The 17,827-nt window shown below is 37.5% G+C and overlaps 1 protein-coding gene across 9 annotated transcripts in view; it reads right to left on the reverse strand.

The window, feature by feature from the left end:
• Nucleotides 1–15,913, reverse strand: part of ZNF638 (zinc finger protein 638) — an 84,145-nt gene extending 68,232 nt beyond the window's left edge. For 4 of the 9 annotated variants that reach the window (XM_033400454.2, XM_033400458.2, XM_033400452.2 and 1 more), the window contains exons 1-2: nt 15,778–15,906; nt 3,177–4,689 (exon numbers count right to left, since the gene is read on the reverse strand). In XM_033400454.2, the coding sequence (XP_033256345.1) occupies nt 3,177–4,487 (1,311 nt within the window). In that variant the 5' untranslated portion in view covers nt 4,488–4,689; nt 15,778–15,906. Of the gene's footprint in view, nt 1–3,176; nt 4,690–15,777 lie in introns of all 9 variants that reach the window. The other 5 variants (XM_033400453.2, XM_033400455.2, XM_033400460.2 and 2 more) reach the window with 5 other exon arrangements.
• Nucleotides 15,914–17,827: the final 1,914 nt, after the last annotated feature.

A 17,827-nucleotide genomic window follows, 5' to 3' on the forward strand; every position in this document is an offset into this window, starting at 1 on the left:
ACACACACACACACACACATACACACACACACACACACCCTTTTAACAGGCCCGCTTTACTCACTGACATCACTCGTTTTTAAGCTTAGTAAATATATGTACACCACCCCAATTTCTAGACTCTCCAGTAAGACAAGGGTCCAAGAGCAGTACTCCTCTCCAGAGAAAAAGTGATAATTATCTACTAAGCAGGAGATGCTACAAGGACTGTAGACTTGAGTGGGCCCAGAATCAAACTGTGAAAATACCTACCCCTATCAGAGCTCACTATCCACCAACTATTCCAAAAATCTTTTGTCAGTATTTTCTCAAACTGAATTATTTCAGTCAAAAAGACATGGCTGAGGTTTCCCTGGTGGCACAGCGGTTGAGAGTCCGCCTGCTGATGCAGGGGACACGGGTTCGTGCCCCGGTCCAGGAAGATCCCACATGCTGCGGAGCGGCTGAGCCCGTGAGCCATGGCCGCTGAGCCTGCGCGTCCGGAGCCCGTGCTCCGCAACGGGAGAAGCCACATCAGTGAGAGGCCCACGTACCACAAAAAAACAAAACAAAACAAAAAGACATGGTTTCTAAACCCACTGTGACAGTCAAAAAGACGTAACTTCTAAACTAAGGTCGGCTCCTCCTCTGTCTGAAACCCAATTTAGAAAAAACATAATTTCACATTTTCTTGTGGTCTTTTTCAGGCTATAGTTTTAAAGACTCAGAGATGGGGAACATACTGTCAGATATTACTTAGCAAGAAAAAATTTGCAGTTGGTAATTTATATTTATTGGTTACATATTTATAATGTCAAATACATGCACACTTACAAGGCAGCAAGATACATCACAGAAACAAGAGAGGTAGTTTGTACTACCTAAGTCCATGTTCACAAATCCCTATGATTTGTCATCCAGTAGTGAAGAATTCATTAGTTAGGTCCATTGTGTTGTTCTGACTATTAAAAGGTATCTGTTCATTTAAAATGGCAATCAATCTCTGTGAATTCTAATAATCATTAAATGATTTTTCCTCTCTAACTTTTACTTTTATCATAGTAATCCATACTTTCACCAACTTATACTTGAATAACTAGGGAACCTCGAATTAGGTGCCCTACCCTATCTCTTCTCATTTCTATTCATCTTGTACACGTCAGTCAGACTTATCTCCCTGAAATACATTTTTAATGTGTTACTTCACATATCAAGAACCTTAATTAGCTTCCTAATGCCTCTCAACCTCAAGTCTAAACTCCTTAGGCTAGCTTTTCAAGGCCCCTCAAACTTACTGTTGTTGCTCCTATCTGAAATGTCACCCCTCCTCCCCTGGGTATATCTAAGCCTACTCATCCTTCAAGACCCATCTTCAACCTACTCCATGAAGTTTTCCCTCCCAGACCACTCTAATCCAGACAGACTTAGCGCAGTAGTCACTCAATTAGTCTTCTTTAACTAGAATACAGAAGTCTTCTGATGTCAGAAAGTATATTATACTTTCTAATTACATACTGCTAAATACACAAGTGTCAGTAAATTGATAATGCTAGCCTGAACTGATATAAGTCTGCAATCAAGATAGAAATATTAAACATCTCTCCCCCTACAGCATATCTAAACAAGTTAATTATGAACCATTTGTTACCCTCCAATTTTTAAAAAATTCTTTAGGTGTATAATTTTTCTCCTCAGTGAGACTGTAAAAACTGCTTAGGAACAACATGTAAACTTTATATAGTTCTTTATTTCCATCCCAGCACCTAATATAGCCATGTACAAAATCAGTAATCAGTAAATAGTTACTGAATAAATGTATACCTTTTCTATTCACCAGGTAAAAAATTAAAACATTTAAGATATTTTTCTTGGGTTTATCATGACTAACTGAAAGTTCAAAATAAATGGAATACAGGGGACCTAACACTCAATTCACTACTTAGCCCAGGACTACTTACAGATTTTAACTAAGTGTTATGAATTATTCTGAGATTTTTCAAGACTTTGCTATTGCTATCCCCTGTGATAGGGCAAGGCAATTATTATTTTATCAGAACTCAGCAAATATGGCTAAAATGAGGTAGAATGCTGATTTCGTTTGCTGGCATTAACCTTTATGACAAAAGCATCAGTTTTAGGTATCAGATTCTTGTTGGCTGAAACCTGGTGAGTGGGTAATAGAAAGACAATAAAAGGGCAGGAGAAAAAGAAAGGAGAAGGAGAAAAAGGAGAAAAAACAAGAGAATTAACACCAAAAGACTTTTAGGCCTATTCAAAGTATACAACCAATGCTATGGCCTTGAATCAAAGGCCAATCATGGGCCTTTTTCCCATGGGAAGTACATTCCTTCCTGACCACTTGTATTGAATAATATACATCTTCAAATCACATTAGTAAATAGAAGAAACAGTGGTTTCCAAACATATGTAAGTAAATAAAACATACTTGGAAATTCCTACTCAAATCCACCAATGACTACTATCAAACAGTATAGTCTACATTCCTCTTCGGCACCTCTGTAAAACACTTCATTCTAACTATACTAACCATGAAGACACCTAAGGCTTCTTTGTTTTTTAAAGACTCTTCTCTCTAAAGTTCTATCATTCTATAATCTATGCTCTGAGCCCACAGCTGGTCCGAATAATTCATCCTGACTGAACTTTGCTATGGATTAAGTTATTTTAGGAAGCTCCTTCTCATGAAATGCTAAAAATCCTATTTCAGACAGAATCAGAAAATATTTAAATCAACATTGTCTTTAGCTCAAGACCGATAGATACATGCAAGGCTACAATAGACTGTCTCTTAAAAGTGTGCAGTACAAATGTTTTATTCCAAGTTTTTATTTTTATACTAACAGATTCTCTTATTTAGATAAAGGTAACTCATGTGACATTGTCTTCTAAGTACGGTTCACGTCATATCAATTTTATGTTGCATTTTCTGGGATAACTTCTCAGAAGCTCAAAATAAATGGACAGACCCATGTGGTGTGCCCAGTCACAGGAATACAGAAAGCCTAACACCCAATTCAGTACTCAGGCCAGGCTACTTAAGATTACAACTAAGTGTTGATGTTGCAATCAAAATTTCTGCCTTTTCCTTAATGACTAGTTAACACCAGCATACATGAGAATTTAGAGGAAACTTGGGCGCTGAGTATCATGATACAGTGATCTTTAAAAACACTCACCTTCAAATGACTACATTCTACGTTACACAGAGAACACAAATGTGGAAATATTCTTGGAGACGCTGCATAATAATCATTCATCATAGAAGGAGTTGGAAGTCTCTTCATCTTCTGGGCATCAGCATGTGAAAACTTTGGTAGCCATGATGCTTTCACAATCCCAAAGGGAGACTGAATGGGGATGTCCGCCTCTGACTGGTAATTCTTTTTACTTCCTCCCGATCCATGTACATTAGATGAATTAATGACAGGTTCACGCGGGATCCGATCTTGTTGGCTTACAGCTGAAATTAATTCCGATGAAAACGGTTGCTGGTTCATAGGAGGAATCAGAGACTGACTCATTGTCTGGTTAACTGGCTGGCTAATGGATTGGCTGACAGATTTTACAGGTTCAAGGACTGACTGTCCTCCTGAAATGTGTAAGCCTGACATCTTGCTTCCACTCTCAACTGGGAAAAAGGACTGATTATTGGAGGACTCACTGGGGAAGTCCATCTGTCGAAACACATCTTCAACAGGAAACATAGAATTACATATCACATTTGGAGCGGGAACAGATGCAGAAATGCTTGGCTGTGACCGAAATTCGTTCTTGACCTCATCAGTTGGAATTTCAGGATCGTAAATACGTACTTCAAGTGGATCTTCTGTGTAGCCATATTTGCTTGCATGCCCATAATCAATCACATTACTCGAAACTGCCTCACTACCAAGTGTTTCTTTATTTCTGCTCTGAGAAGGTAAATTAGGTAATCGGCGCCCCATTTTTCGCATTCTTATATCCCTCAAAATTAATGGCATATTTTCAGGAGTTAGTTGTTCATCAGGATAGCGACTGAGCTCTTCTAAGTCTTCATTAGATAATCCAAAACTTGCTAAGATACTTGAGGCACTCTCTTTCGTATAGCGGCTCTGTACTTTAGGACTCTGCTCTGTAACCTGCGTTACAGAACTCTGTTTCACTCCCACTGATGCAGACATATGAGGCTCATCATCCCACCGGCTACCATGAGGCTTCCCCTTCTTTTGTTGTGCTTCATGAAAATCCAATTTTTCTTTGGTCAATCTTGGATCAGTTCGGTGCTGAGTTACCTGAACATTCATTCTCTGTGGTCCCATGTTCTGGTAAGATTCATGGCCAGCAAATCTGTGTGGTATCCCACGGGCTCTCCCTGCTGGGTAAAATCTTGGAAGACCCATAGATCCAGGCCTCATAAATGGTCCTGGAGGCCTCATCCCAGAAGGGTTAGGTGCTCGTGGCCTCTGAAGTGGAAAGTTTCCTCGAGGATTAAACCTGGGTCTCGACATGGCTATTTTCAAGAAAGCCTGATTTAATAAAGTATAAGGTGGTGTTGAACTATGTGAGGCAACGGCATTCAGCTGCTGAAGCGCCAACTGAGTCTTAATCTGAGCAAAGTGCAAAGGAGATGGGCCCAACAGAAGTGGGTTTGCAATGCCCAGGTTCAAGGAATTCACAAGTGGTGCGAAATTTTCCAAGAATAACACAAAGCTGAAAGTTAAAACACAAATATTAGATCATTTTAACTCAAACTACTTCATGAAGTGGGTTCTACAGCCAGTGTAAAACATTTTGAAACAAAGCCATGAAACCATTCTGCATTTCATACACTTTTAGGGTGTTTACGAGGATATTAAACTTTCCCCAAAACTTTCTCTTCTTTTCTTTCCCGAATCCAGAACACAAACCCCAAACCTCAAGCCAGAGTTCATGTACACTGTGTTGCACTGGGTGCTGTCCTAGGTGCTGAGCGGTAATTACAACTCCTTTTAAAACTTCTTAGAAGTGTCCAAATCCTGCATGCCATTGGGGGATGGGGTGAGAATATACATTCAGTTGCTGTGGTCAGTAAGTTCTCAGAAGTTGTTTCTTTATCATCATAGATCTTTTTCCCCCTTCTTTTTGATTTTAGTGGAAAGGAATGAGTACAGAATCATTCAATTTATTAAACATTTTTTGTCTAATGTGACAGTCATTATGGAGTTTTCAAGCCAAATAAAACATGATTCCTGCCAAAGTGCAAGCAATCTAACAAGAAAAACAAAATAGAGTTTTTCATTATTACAACAATGCTAAAAAGCATCATAAAAGGATTTATTTCTGGAAGAGGTCATGAATGCTTGAGTTGAGTTTTATGAGTATCTTCTAGAGTTTTGAGGGAACTGGGATAAGAGAGATTTCAGGTAACAAGGTCTTACTGAACATGTGTTTATCAAATTTTTTAAAATGTAGAATAGCCTAGGTTAAAGCTTCTGAACAAAACACTGTAATAAGATGAAACAGCTTGCTGGGATGATTTAAAATTTTTAAACTAATTAAACTTATTAACTGCGTGTTTCTGACAAAGCTATAAAATTCTGGACCAAGACAAAATATAGTTTCAGTTAAGACACGTGATTCTTCATTAACCCCAGGACTATTTAATAAAATTATCTATGAAGACAGAAAAAATAAAAATTGCCAAGAACCTCTCTCCCTTATGCCAACTTTTAGCTACTGTTTTTACTAACTTTGGAACTTTCTCCCAAAACTATCCATTTTCAACCCTCTGTTCTCTACACCAATTCCTTTAGTCAATGAGGCTCAAAAACATTTTATTCTCCATTTCTAACTAAACATAAAATTCTACGTATTCCTGTCAATGTCTCTAACATATACTTTCCTTTTTCCTTTCACCACCACCATTACCCTACTGCAAGCTCTCATCACTCTATACCACAGCTGGCCTCCACCCCAATTCATTCTGTCGTTACTGATTAATATCCCTAAAACACTTTTTATTATCACTCCTCTACATAAAAATCTTCACCACTTTTACTGCTTCTCGTAAGATAGTGTCCAAACTTGTCAACCTGGCATTTAGTATATAACCTAATCCCAATCTACCTTTCACACTTTCCTAGCCTATACTTAATGAAAAATTTTTGCTACAGCCAAATTGGTCTATTTGCAATCTCCTGACCACTTTCAACACATTCCATACTTTATTCATACCTCACTACCTAGAATACTCCTAGGTCTCTGAATCAAACTCAATCTTCAAGATTGTTTCCAAGTCCCACCCCACAAGAATCTCTTTGATCATCTCCTATGGCACACATTAAGCTGTTAATCTAATAAATGCAGTAATACATGCCATGTTCAAATTCATTTCTAAGCTAGTAATGTATCTCTGTATGTCAGATGAGAAGGGTTTGAATTCTACCAGATTCACCATTTACTATTAAGATTTTGGGCAAGCTACTTAATCTCCAGAGCATCAGTTTCCTCATCTGTAAAAAAGGAAAGTATCTTCCTCTACAGATTATTGTTAAGGACTAAGATGAAATACAAATATGTACAGTGTCTAACAAATGAGCTGCCCACTAACTGTCAGTTTCACTCTCCCTCCCCTCATTCCACTGAGCAGGGGTCTTTCAGGCAGACAAATCTCACTCCTAAGCATCAATATCTTTTAATCTCTGCCTCTGCAAAGCAGAGGGTAGCTAAATTTAGGGGGGCAAAAAGGGTAAGAGATGAGTAAAAGCAGAAATCATAAAAATAATTTCTATCTCTATTCACATACAACCTCTTTCTATCTTAACAGATTCAGAAGAATTAGAGTTAAATCTCTTGAACACAAAACCTATCCTGGAAGAACTACAATATAATAGATGCTCTGTAAGCCCAAAAGTAAAAGCAATCCAAAAAGTCAGCTGTGCTTTATAAAAGTATTTTGAAGCAATTAATTCCTGCTAATGTCAATGTCTTAAAAAAAAAAAAAAACTCAAAATGCAAAAAGATCAGAAAAAGGCAAGCTTCCCAGCTACACAATAGTATGCTCCAGTCTAAAGTTAACACTTTTTCCTTGGCTGTTATAAACTGAAAATCTACAGTTATCCACATAGATTTGTTGAGGCACTGGCATTTAAAGAATCAAATGTTGACTCAAGTATCTAGCAAGTGAAATGATGAATTTGGGATTTTCATTAAAATAATCTAGGAAACAAAGGGTGCATGTCGGCGGGAGTGAGGGGTGGGGTTTGGTGAGTGAGAAGTTAGATGAAGCACAACTGGCAAAAATATCTGTTGTGGAAGCTGAGTGACGGGTCCAAAAGGATTTATCACCTTTCCTCTCTACTTTTTTACATGTTTGAACATTACCAAAATAAAAAATTAAAGTGCTAAATATTAAGTATGACATTTTTAACAAAACAAAAAAGGAGGGTGGGAGAGTATAAAACCAACGTAATTTCATACTTCTCAATCTAATCTAATATTATCACACCAAAGTCTAACAAAAGCCAAAATCAGCTGATTTGCTATGATTAACAGGCAATGTATAAATAACATGCAGATTTAAGTCTAAAATCTCATTTTAGTTCATTCTCTCCTACATCATTCCTTCCCACCTGACTCAACTGACTTATTAGTTATTAAACAGTTTCATATTTCACTCTTTCTCTGTGTGGAAAAAAAACTATTTGTGAGATGAAAAAAGTAAAATTAAGCAAAACAAGCAAAGGACTACTGATATGAAACCCCTGATTAAGAATTAGGTTATGCCACACCAAAGAAAATAAACCCTCAGTCTTTTGAGAATGAAACTGATATAACCTAAAAACAATGTGATAAGAAACAAGAACCAGGAAGACAAGGGTAAATTTGGCATTAACACCTGGAAAACAACTGAACAAATAAAGACAACAATTATAAAGCCTTCTTCACTTAACTCTAGGAGTTCCGGCCATAAAGAGGTTCATTCACCTAATGGAATTTACAGAGAGCCAACACATCAAATCATAAAACTAACTTGGAAAAATCTGAGTTGAGATCTGAGTTCTTGATTATTAACTCCACTGAACACAACTGCAATTAAATAATACTTACCCTTTAAAATAAATTTTTATTCCTGATGATATAACAGATGTTTGTTAAACAATGAAAAGTAGTAAATGAAATGCTTACCAGTAAAACCATTACCAACACTGAACTAATATTCTGATGTAATTTCTTCTAGTTTTGTGTATGTGCATACATACATGGATGGGAAGGGGAAGAGGGTACACCAAACTTTATCGTATGAACTACACTATTGGCTATTTTCAATCAACATTTTATTTTCCTAAATTTAATGGTTTTCAAAAACAGGATATTTAATGGTCACAAAACATTCTCAACTCCTGAAGGATTATTATTTTGATAAGTAGCAGTTAAAAACTCTTTTCTATGTCCTATCAAGAACTAAAATATGCCACTCTGAAAAGAAATGAAATATTCAACAAAATGTCAACCATACAAATTCTTTTAGAAGCATCTAGTAGAAACTGAGTTCTTGAGGCAGACATGAAGAAATGGCTTAACAGATTTTTTAAAAATCACCCTGATATCCCATGAGATATTTCTGTGATGTCCACTACCTATTTTGATACAGTCTTTCAGATGGAAGGGGATCCTTAATTTTCTTTACAGATATTCATAAAGAAATCTGAAATCTAAAAATATAAAAGCATCATCGAAAATTAGTCAGCCAGATCATAATGGCTCCATTAGATTCATAATGAAAAGACTTATCAAACCCCATACTTGAACTTTATAGCACTTCACTGTTTAAAAAGCAATTTGATATCCGTTATCTCATCTGAGCCTTACAACAACCCAGTGAGCAAGTGAATCCAAGTTTACAGGTTAAGTAAAGCCTTAGAACTAAGTGGCAAGGTCACAAACAGAACCTGTGACTCCTCTCGGTGTTCTTTCCATGCTGTATTCTAGATATATAAAATTTAAATTTTATAGCTTTGTTTTTTCTAATTATTAAAAAAGGCAATACATGTTCATTAACACCCTCCCTCAAAAGAAAGATCATCCCCTTGACAAGCAGAAAAGAATTAAAAGTCTTCTATAATCTTACCATGAAGGGAAAACTACAATTAACATTATTTTCTAGGTATATACCCACATACTTCGTTTGATACCCTGTGTTAGAGCAACTGTTTGTCTCAAAATATATAAAATTTACTTTCACACCTAAGAATGCAAGTATTACACTGGCCAGTTAATACAAGAGTACATGTCATTCCGTGCTTTTCTCAGTTTGACTGGTACTCAATCTTCTAATCTCCTCTAGTATATAGGTAGATCCACTCAGCCAACTCTTTTCTACCTTTAGTTTTGTCCCGTCATGTCTCACAAAAGGTACACAAGTCATAATTCTGAAGGTGCCACGAGTACCATGCTGGATGTTAAAAATGCCAAAACGTGGTACACCTCAATGAAACCGTCAAAGAAACAGAAAGAAAAAAATAAGCAGAAAACTAGCAACATTGTTTTTATCATGAAGGGCATCATCAAACTTCACTGCTACCTGGAAGGATTGGTAACCATCATGATTTCAGATCTGAAAGAAAACGGAAGATCAACTTGCTAATAATGCACAATACCAGGAACAGATCACCATTAACAACCTTATACAGCAATGATTTAATAGTTATTATTTCCAGGAAGACAACTTTTTTGATAAACAGGATATGTGAGTATAATCAGATGCTTTTTTCTTTTTCAGGAATATGTATACTGCATACATAAATGGGTCTCTACAGACAACACTGTATTCCCACAGTAAATGATGCCCCCCTGAGATGTTCACTGGTGGTCCTGCTTATTACTTTGCCACCCTCAACAAACAGAACACATTAGTCCAAGAGAAACCACTAGATCCAACTTGGAATAAAGAAATCTTTTCTGAGATTTTTTTTTAAACTAGAAATGAGAAAAATGGTGAATACTGATAAAACTCTGTTGTCAAAATGCTGTTGACGGCATACTCACTGCCTTAGTGAGAAAGCACGAAAACTGAAAAAAGGAAAGCCAGTAAAATAGGTAAGCAGGACCAAGAGGTAAATATAGTACTGAAGACTACCAGTTCCAACTGTTCTTGAAGTCAGACTGCATTCCTACCCTTCCTGCCATTTGGTTGTTCACTTCTTTCATGAAGTGCATGAGCCAGAAAATGTTCCCATCTGCCTAAAATGGTTTTCCAAAATCTTCAATTAAGTGTACCAAAATTATCTGGCCAAATGACTTAAAATGCCAAATGCCTTAAAGTCTTTACAAAGTACAAAAGAGCATATATAATGTTACTTTATATAAAAAATGGAAATGAGAAAACACATGTATCTGCTTATGGTTACAAAAAGAAATATAGGTAGGATAACACAGAAAACAGGACTGAAAAGAAATAAATGGGAACCATATTTCATGGAGTATGTCTTACTATATAATTTTGACTTTCAGAAGCATGTCAACAAACTAAAGTTTTAAAAAAATTAAATCAAGGATGGGAAGAAGGAAAAAAGCTAAAACTGAAAGCAAACTAATCCATTTTTCAAATGAATACCATAACTCACTGAAGGGGAAAAAGAAAACTAAACTAAAAACAAGTAATTTATGAACCCACTATTTGATTTATACGCTCTGTTTTGGTGGAGCTAGGAGAAAACTGAGAACTACAAACAAATCCTTACTCTTTTTACTAGTTTGTTTTGTCTTTTGCTTTTTTTTTTTTGCAGTGGTATGGATGAAACAATTCTTAAATTACTTTAGCTATATCATGGGACTGAGCATATAAGTAAATGTTTTGATAGTGCTGGGGACCAGGGTTCTCACTGTGGAAAACAAGATATATACATGGAATAAGATAAAGCAAGAAAGGACTGGGCAGTAACCACTGAGAAAGCCAGGAGTCCGTAACACCATACCAATCAATCACTGTAAATGTGGAGAAAATGCTAAGTTGGAAAATCATTTTATAACCATCACAGTAATGTAAAGATTGGTTCAGGCAAGAATCATCCGTGCATGTTAAATCCTGAGTGAAATTCTGATGAGGAACAGGGCATTTCCATGGTCTTAAAATATCTCTCCACAGATCAATTAGTTCAAGGGAGAAAAAACCTCAAACATTTTGACCAAACATGTGATCAAACATCATATTATCCATGAGGGGCAGATGGACTTCCTGCACCTCCAGATCTGATACCATGGGGGAACAAAGCAATTTGATTTTTCTCTCCAGGGATGCATAACCTGAATCTATTCAAGAGGAAACACCAAAAAAATCCAAAATGAAAAATGTTCTAGCAAAAAAAAAGAAAGCAAATAGTATTCTTCGAAAATGGCAATTTCACAAAAAGATTAAAAGACTACAGAAATATTCCAAAGCAAGGAAGACTAAAGAAACACGACAACTAAATGCAATTACCTAATCCTAGACTGATCCTGTACTGGAGGGGAGAAAAAACTGCTATAAGAAACATTATTAGGCCAACTGACAAAATCAGAATATGGTAAAAAATATTATCAATATTAAATTTACTGAGATTGATAACGGCACTATGACTACAAAAAAAAACATCCTATTCTTAGGAAATAAACTATTATGCTAATTAATAAACTAATAAAGGGTAAAGGAACACAATACATGAAACTTACTCTCAAGATAGTTTAGGAAAAAAATAAGGGTGCATGCAAGCACGCAAAACGATAGATAAAGGGAAGGGACATACGGAATTCCCCTGTAAGCCAGCAGTCTAATTCATTCAAATAGTAAATGACCCAATACCAGGCTATCTAACACCTTAGTACTAGGTCAAAAGGGGACTATAAAGAAGTATGGCAACAGGCAGAAAGCTGGCAATGATAAAGAGCATCAGTCCTAAGCACATTTTTGGATTTGGCTATTCTTCTGCAACATGTTCACTCCCTAACTATTGACTGTTAGCCCATTATGCAATCCATAATTATCTCATTTTTGGGGAAATTTCCACTTATCTGAAGATATCCACCCTGCTACAAGGAGTGCCAGCAAGTGACTTCATGCAAAATTGGGTAACTCCCATAAGTAAAATTTAACACTAACATAGCATAGCGTTTTTTAAGAACTTAGACCCTGGACTCAGTGCTTTAATTCTGATCCTGTTGCTTGCTAAAAATGTGAGCCTCAGCAAGCTGATTAACCCAAGACTCAGTATAACAGCACAGAATGCTGATGTGAAGAATGATTAAAATTATACCCCATGACATGCAACAGATGCTCAAAAAATGTTAAGACAGTAAACAAAATGCTTTACCTAAGAAGCAGGTAGTTGTTTGTTCCTTTTATTAAGACATGGGTAATTTCTGAAAATTTCAATATGGTAGTAGAAATAGAAATTAAATTAATACATGTATACACAGACACGTGTGTGGTGTATAAGAAACAATCAGGGAGATTTGAATACTGACTGAATCTCTGATATTAAGGAACTATTATTACTTTAGGTGTGATATGCATGTTCTTTTCTAAATATTTTGGAGAAAAATTCTAAACTATAAATTGATGAATGATATGTTATGGGATTTGCTTAAAAATAACAGGATGGAGGGTAGAGACAAGACTGACCATTAGCTTATAATTGTTGAAGCTGGGTGATAGGTGAATCATTATAAAATACTCTCTGCTTTTGCGTATCTTTAAAATTTTCCCTAATAAAAAAAAATTTTTTTGAAACAAGTGAAGAAATTCAAAAGAATAGAAAGTTGGCAACATTCACTCATTAGCAAGAACAACAGGGAAATCAGTTGCAAGGTTAATAAAATGAAGACTGTGGAAGTAAGGCAAGAAAAAAGTATGAAAACTTAAGAATGACTGTAACAATAAATATACTTTGTTATTTAAGGGGCTCAAAAGAGTAGAAAAATAATCCAAAATGTACGTACCCCAAGGTAAGCACTAAGAAAACATCAAAATATATGCACCTTAAAACCCCTTCTCCTATACTCCCTGAACATTTCTCTTTTCAATACAAAGCCCGTTACTCTTGATCCTCACTGATCATAAGAGCTGTGTTTTATTTCTGTACCTCACCTTTTCCCTACCATTATTTCTTCCTTTCCATTATTCTCTTATTTTCCATATACCTATCTTCCTTCCATTTTCATTTCAATCACAAATTTCAGACTACAGTAAATAAAGTTGAAGCAATGAAAGAGTAAGTAAAGTTGGATACAAAGAAGGCTTATTGGCTTTAGCCACAAGTATAATTACTTTCAGTTTGGAGGATCTCTAAAACCACATTTCAACATTCAGTAGCTTGTTTCCTTGCACAACAGCCCAAAATATATTACTGGGTACCCATACTGGAAGCACTGTTTCTCAGTATATAACGCATTTTATTAATTATTTGGACAGATATTTTCCAAACCTTGACCAGTATACATTAAGTCACAGTAGAAAGAGCACGATTTGCACTCCCAAGGGCCTGTGTTCTTATCCAGACTCTGGCAACCACCACCTGAGTTCATTCACTCAACGTAGGAGCATCTAATACATACCAGGCACTGGGACAGATACAAAGATCAACATAATAATCATATAAATAAATGGATACAATATTATTTTGATAAGTTTATATCAATAGATGAACAAAATATTTTAATGAAAGATTATATGATCTTTCAGCTCCAAAATTCTATCAATTTAACCTAAATTCCTTTAAGCCTCTTCTTTTTAATTAAGAGGTAGTATCCACAGGTTGCAATTTTCTATTAAAAGATGCTGCCTAAGCACTGAAAAATTTGCAACAATAGTAACAGCTAACATTTATTAAGTACCTACTATGTGCCAAAGGATAGGGGCTTTTTATACCTTTTCTAACTTAATCCTCACAATAATCCCAAGCAGGAAGTAGTGGTACCACCATTTTACAGATACGGAAACAAAAGTTCAGAAAGACTAAAATAACTTACCCCAAATCTCACTCATACAGTTAAGAGGAAAACAGGGATTCGAAGCCAGATCTTCTGATTCCAAAGCCTATATTCTCTTTCCACTAAACTATTTGTCTCTCATTTTCTTTCACTACATAAAAAAAATTTCCAGAGATCACCTTCCTAAGAGCACCCAAGAGAAAAATTTTAAGACAGCCATGAAGTACAAAGTGATCCCTGATTGTAAGAAGTATTTTTTAAACCTGAGTATATGCTGTATACGCCCTCCATAACAAAATACAAGAGATTACAAAACTAAAATACAACCACTACTCAAGGTAATAAATATGTGTGACATGAAAACTAGTTAATAAAAACGAACGAGATTCTGTGGTTTCTTCCAACTGTTTTATCTTTACCCTCACTTGGTTTCAACACAATCAAGAAGGCCCAGCATTATTTCTGTGTATTAACATGTTAATTTCACATGATTATTTAAGTGTATATTACCGAGTATGAGAATATAGTGTATATGAAATGCTGTCAAATGGAAAAAGAATGCAACATAAGCCCACTAAGTCTAGAATACCTAATCATCAACAATATTTAAAGCTATGTTGAAATAATGTAAATTATGTGTTCATTATTCTGTATAAACTTCATTAAACTCACTTTTTTTGTAAATTGTTTTTCAGTACCAATTTTAATTGCAAATCTGAGCCAGGAAACATCCTTGAAAAATGAGTTAACCCTTTATAACAAATAAAGAAAAAAAAAATTTTGTGCACAATTCCAAAGCTGGTTAGAAAAAGAATCTGAATCAACAGAAGTCGCCGGATCCTGCTAACAAATTTTTCTTCAGAACTCCTCCAGATTAAAATATTACTTTCCCCCCAAATTTTGCCTCAGAGCAAATTTTAAAATTAAGAGAAAACAGCTTGAGGAAGCCTTCGTTGTCTACTTCAACTAAAGATCTTGTAATAATATGTCTCCCTTATTCACAGTTATCCCAAACAACAAAAGATCTGTTTCAGATGTCCTCCAGGATTCTTGTGTGTGGTACACATTCTCCCCCCACCTTGAACAGAACGGGGCCCAAGCTAGGAATCACGCAAACCTAAATCACTAACGATCCGCATTCTGGATTCCTCTGAGTAATTTGGAATTAAGTATCAGAGCAGTTCACGAGCCCTCGGTATCCCGCACAGAGGTGACACTCTCTTTGCTTTCAGGCCCGCACAAGGCAGGGAGAGAAAACCCCGACCAGCAAAAGCCGCTGGATCGTAGGTTCTCTCTTCACCCCAACTCCCCTTCCCCAGCCCCAAACACAAACACGCTCTTCTCTCCACGCTTCTTGCACAATATTGCTCGCCAAAGGGCTCAGCTCGAGCTCCACCGCCTCTCTTCCAGGCCCGACGGGAATGGTTACTCCCTCCGCGACGCTCCCTCACCACCGCTTCCTCCGGCTGTCAGGCCTGGTGCGCTCTCGGCAGGCCCTCCGCGGATGGGGAAGGGGCCGCCACGGCCTTGCCAAAGGGCTGTTTTCGTTCCTCCGCCCAGTGCAAACGGCGTCAGGCGGCTCTTCCTGAAGTAGGGTCCTAGCACGGGCCCCGACCCGGCCCTCCGGGGGCAGTGCGGTGAAACGACGCGGTGGAGAGGCAGCCGAGCTCCCTTCCCATCCCGGGGGTCCCCCAACCTCCTCCCGCCCCCGCCGTCAGCCCGCCGCCATTTTGTGCGCAGCCGCTGCGACACAGATACAATAGTCGGCCCGGATTGCAAAGGAAAGGCTCAGGACCCCCACGCTACGGACTCCCGCCTTCCAGCCCCCTGCTCCCCACAAGGCAGCCGTCCTACCTATGCCTACCCGACTAACAGCCGGATCCCATTTGTGCCCCACACAGTTTAGACTCAGCCTCCAGTCTCGACGCCGAAGAAGCTACCGCCTCCAAAGAGCCGCACGCATGCGCGCCGGTCGAGCCTTTGCGAGCCCTCAGCTGCTCGCGGCGCCTGCGTACCGCCGGCACCGCGCTCGCCCGGAGGCACGAGAAAGGGGCAGGAGGAACTCGGTTCCGGAAGGGGGCGCTCTCTCGTGTGGCGTTCCAGGCCTCCCCGGCAAAACTCAGGCACCAATATCGGTGCCTCCGCCTGTTATGTGCCTGTCCTCTATTGTCCTGTTCAAATCATGCGCATATGTGAGACCTGCATTGTCTCACCTCCATGAAGTCTTCCCTGATCATTTTTGCCTTCAATAATACATTAAAATACATGGTATTCATCTGGCATTGGATATCGTAATGCTTTGTATGATTAAGATTTCACCTGCCTTTATCCTTTAAACATAGATATAGAAATACTTAATATTTCAATATCAAATCAATAGATATAAATTTACAATGATGCGAGGTATATCATAGCCACTGAAAACGTCAAGAAATTTGAATTCAATTAAAGCTAATTGAGCTAAAAGCTTAACACCTGGAAAATCCTTTGAGTCGTTTCATAATAAAAATACCTACCTAATGAGGTAGATATGTTTTACCTTTATTTTACCGATTAAAAACCTCGAGTTAAGAGACTTTGAGTAACTTCTCAAAGTACCTCTACTACACCAACAAAAAAATTCAATCATTGGGCAAAATCTGGTAGAATTCACAAGTCCTGCCCCTTGGATACCATGCAATTCACATCACCTGCGAGCAACTGCTAGTTGTGATGCAACACAAGTAGATACATTTCTTTTATTCACATTAAGCATAGAAAAGGCTGAAAGAAAAGTCTTTTATAAAATAATCTTACCGGATTTTCTTTTCAAACTTAAAGTCCTGATAGAGGCAACAAGCCAAAAACAACAAAGAAAAAGCCAAGAAGCTCTCCCCAAACTCCAAATAACCAATGTTAAAGTGTGATTATTTCCTTCCATATATTTCTTTATATTCATACAAACATACCCAAACGTGTTAATTGGATGTAATGGGAAATGTTCTTCATTCTTTTTTTCCCAAAGATTTACACATTGGCCTGCTATTTACTTTCCTGATTACTGACATTTCTCCAAGTAAATCATATAAATCCTCTTTTTTTAATAGTTGCATAAGACTCACAGTATGACTCTATCATCAATTATTCAACCTGCTGAACACTAAAGTTGTTTTCAGTCTTTTTGATACTTACAAACATTGTTTTATACAAACAGCCTTACCAACTAATATTTTTATTTCCAAAGGCAAGTGAGACAGCTAGATTAAAGGACATGGATAGACAGATATTTAATTTTACTAGATATTGACAGAATACTTTCCAAAAAGCTTATACAAATTCCCACTGTCACTAAATATGTAAAAGAATGACCATTTCTCCACAACCTTACTTCTTTTTCTAAACTGACGTAGTTTAAAAATCAATGACCTGTCTGCTTTCTAAGTTTGGTAGAATTCATCTTTGAAATATCTCTTCTGGTGCTTTCTCTAGGGGCTGTTCTTGAACAACTTTCTCTAGATTTTTTTTTTTTTTTTTTTTTGCGGTACGTGGGCCTCTCACTGTTGTGGCCTCTACCGTTGCGGAGCACAGGCTCCGGACGCGCAGGCTCAGCGGCCATGGCTCACGGGCCCAGCCGCTCCGCGGCATGTTGGATCTTCCCGGACCGGGGCACGAACCCGTGTCCCCTGCATCGGCAGGAGGACTCTCAACCACTGCGCCACCAGGGAAGCCCTCTCTAGATATTTTATGATATATAATTTGATTACAATTTTTCTCTCTCCTCCACAATCATTCCTATAATTTACATTCCCCCAGAAAAGCATCCATTTCACCTAGGTTTTCTAATTCATTTCCCTAGAGTTGGGCAAACTAATTCATTTCCTTTATGCTTCCCCCTTACATGGCTTTATTTCTATAGCACATATCA

The sequence above is a fragment of the Orcinus orca genome, chromosome 13, assembly GCF_937001465.1.
Source record: "Orcinus orca chromosome 13, mOrcOrc1.1, whole genome shotgun sequence".
NCBI classification, from domain to species: Eukaryota; Metazoa; Chordata; class Mammalia; order Artiodactyla; family Delphinidae; genus Orcinus; species Orcinus orca.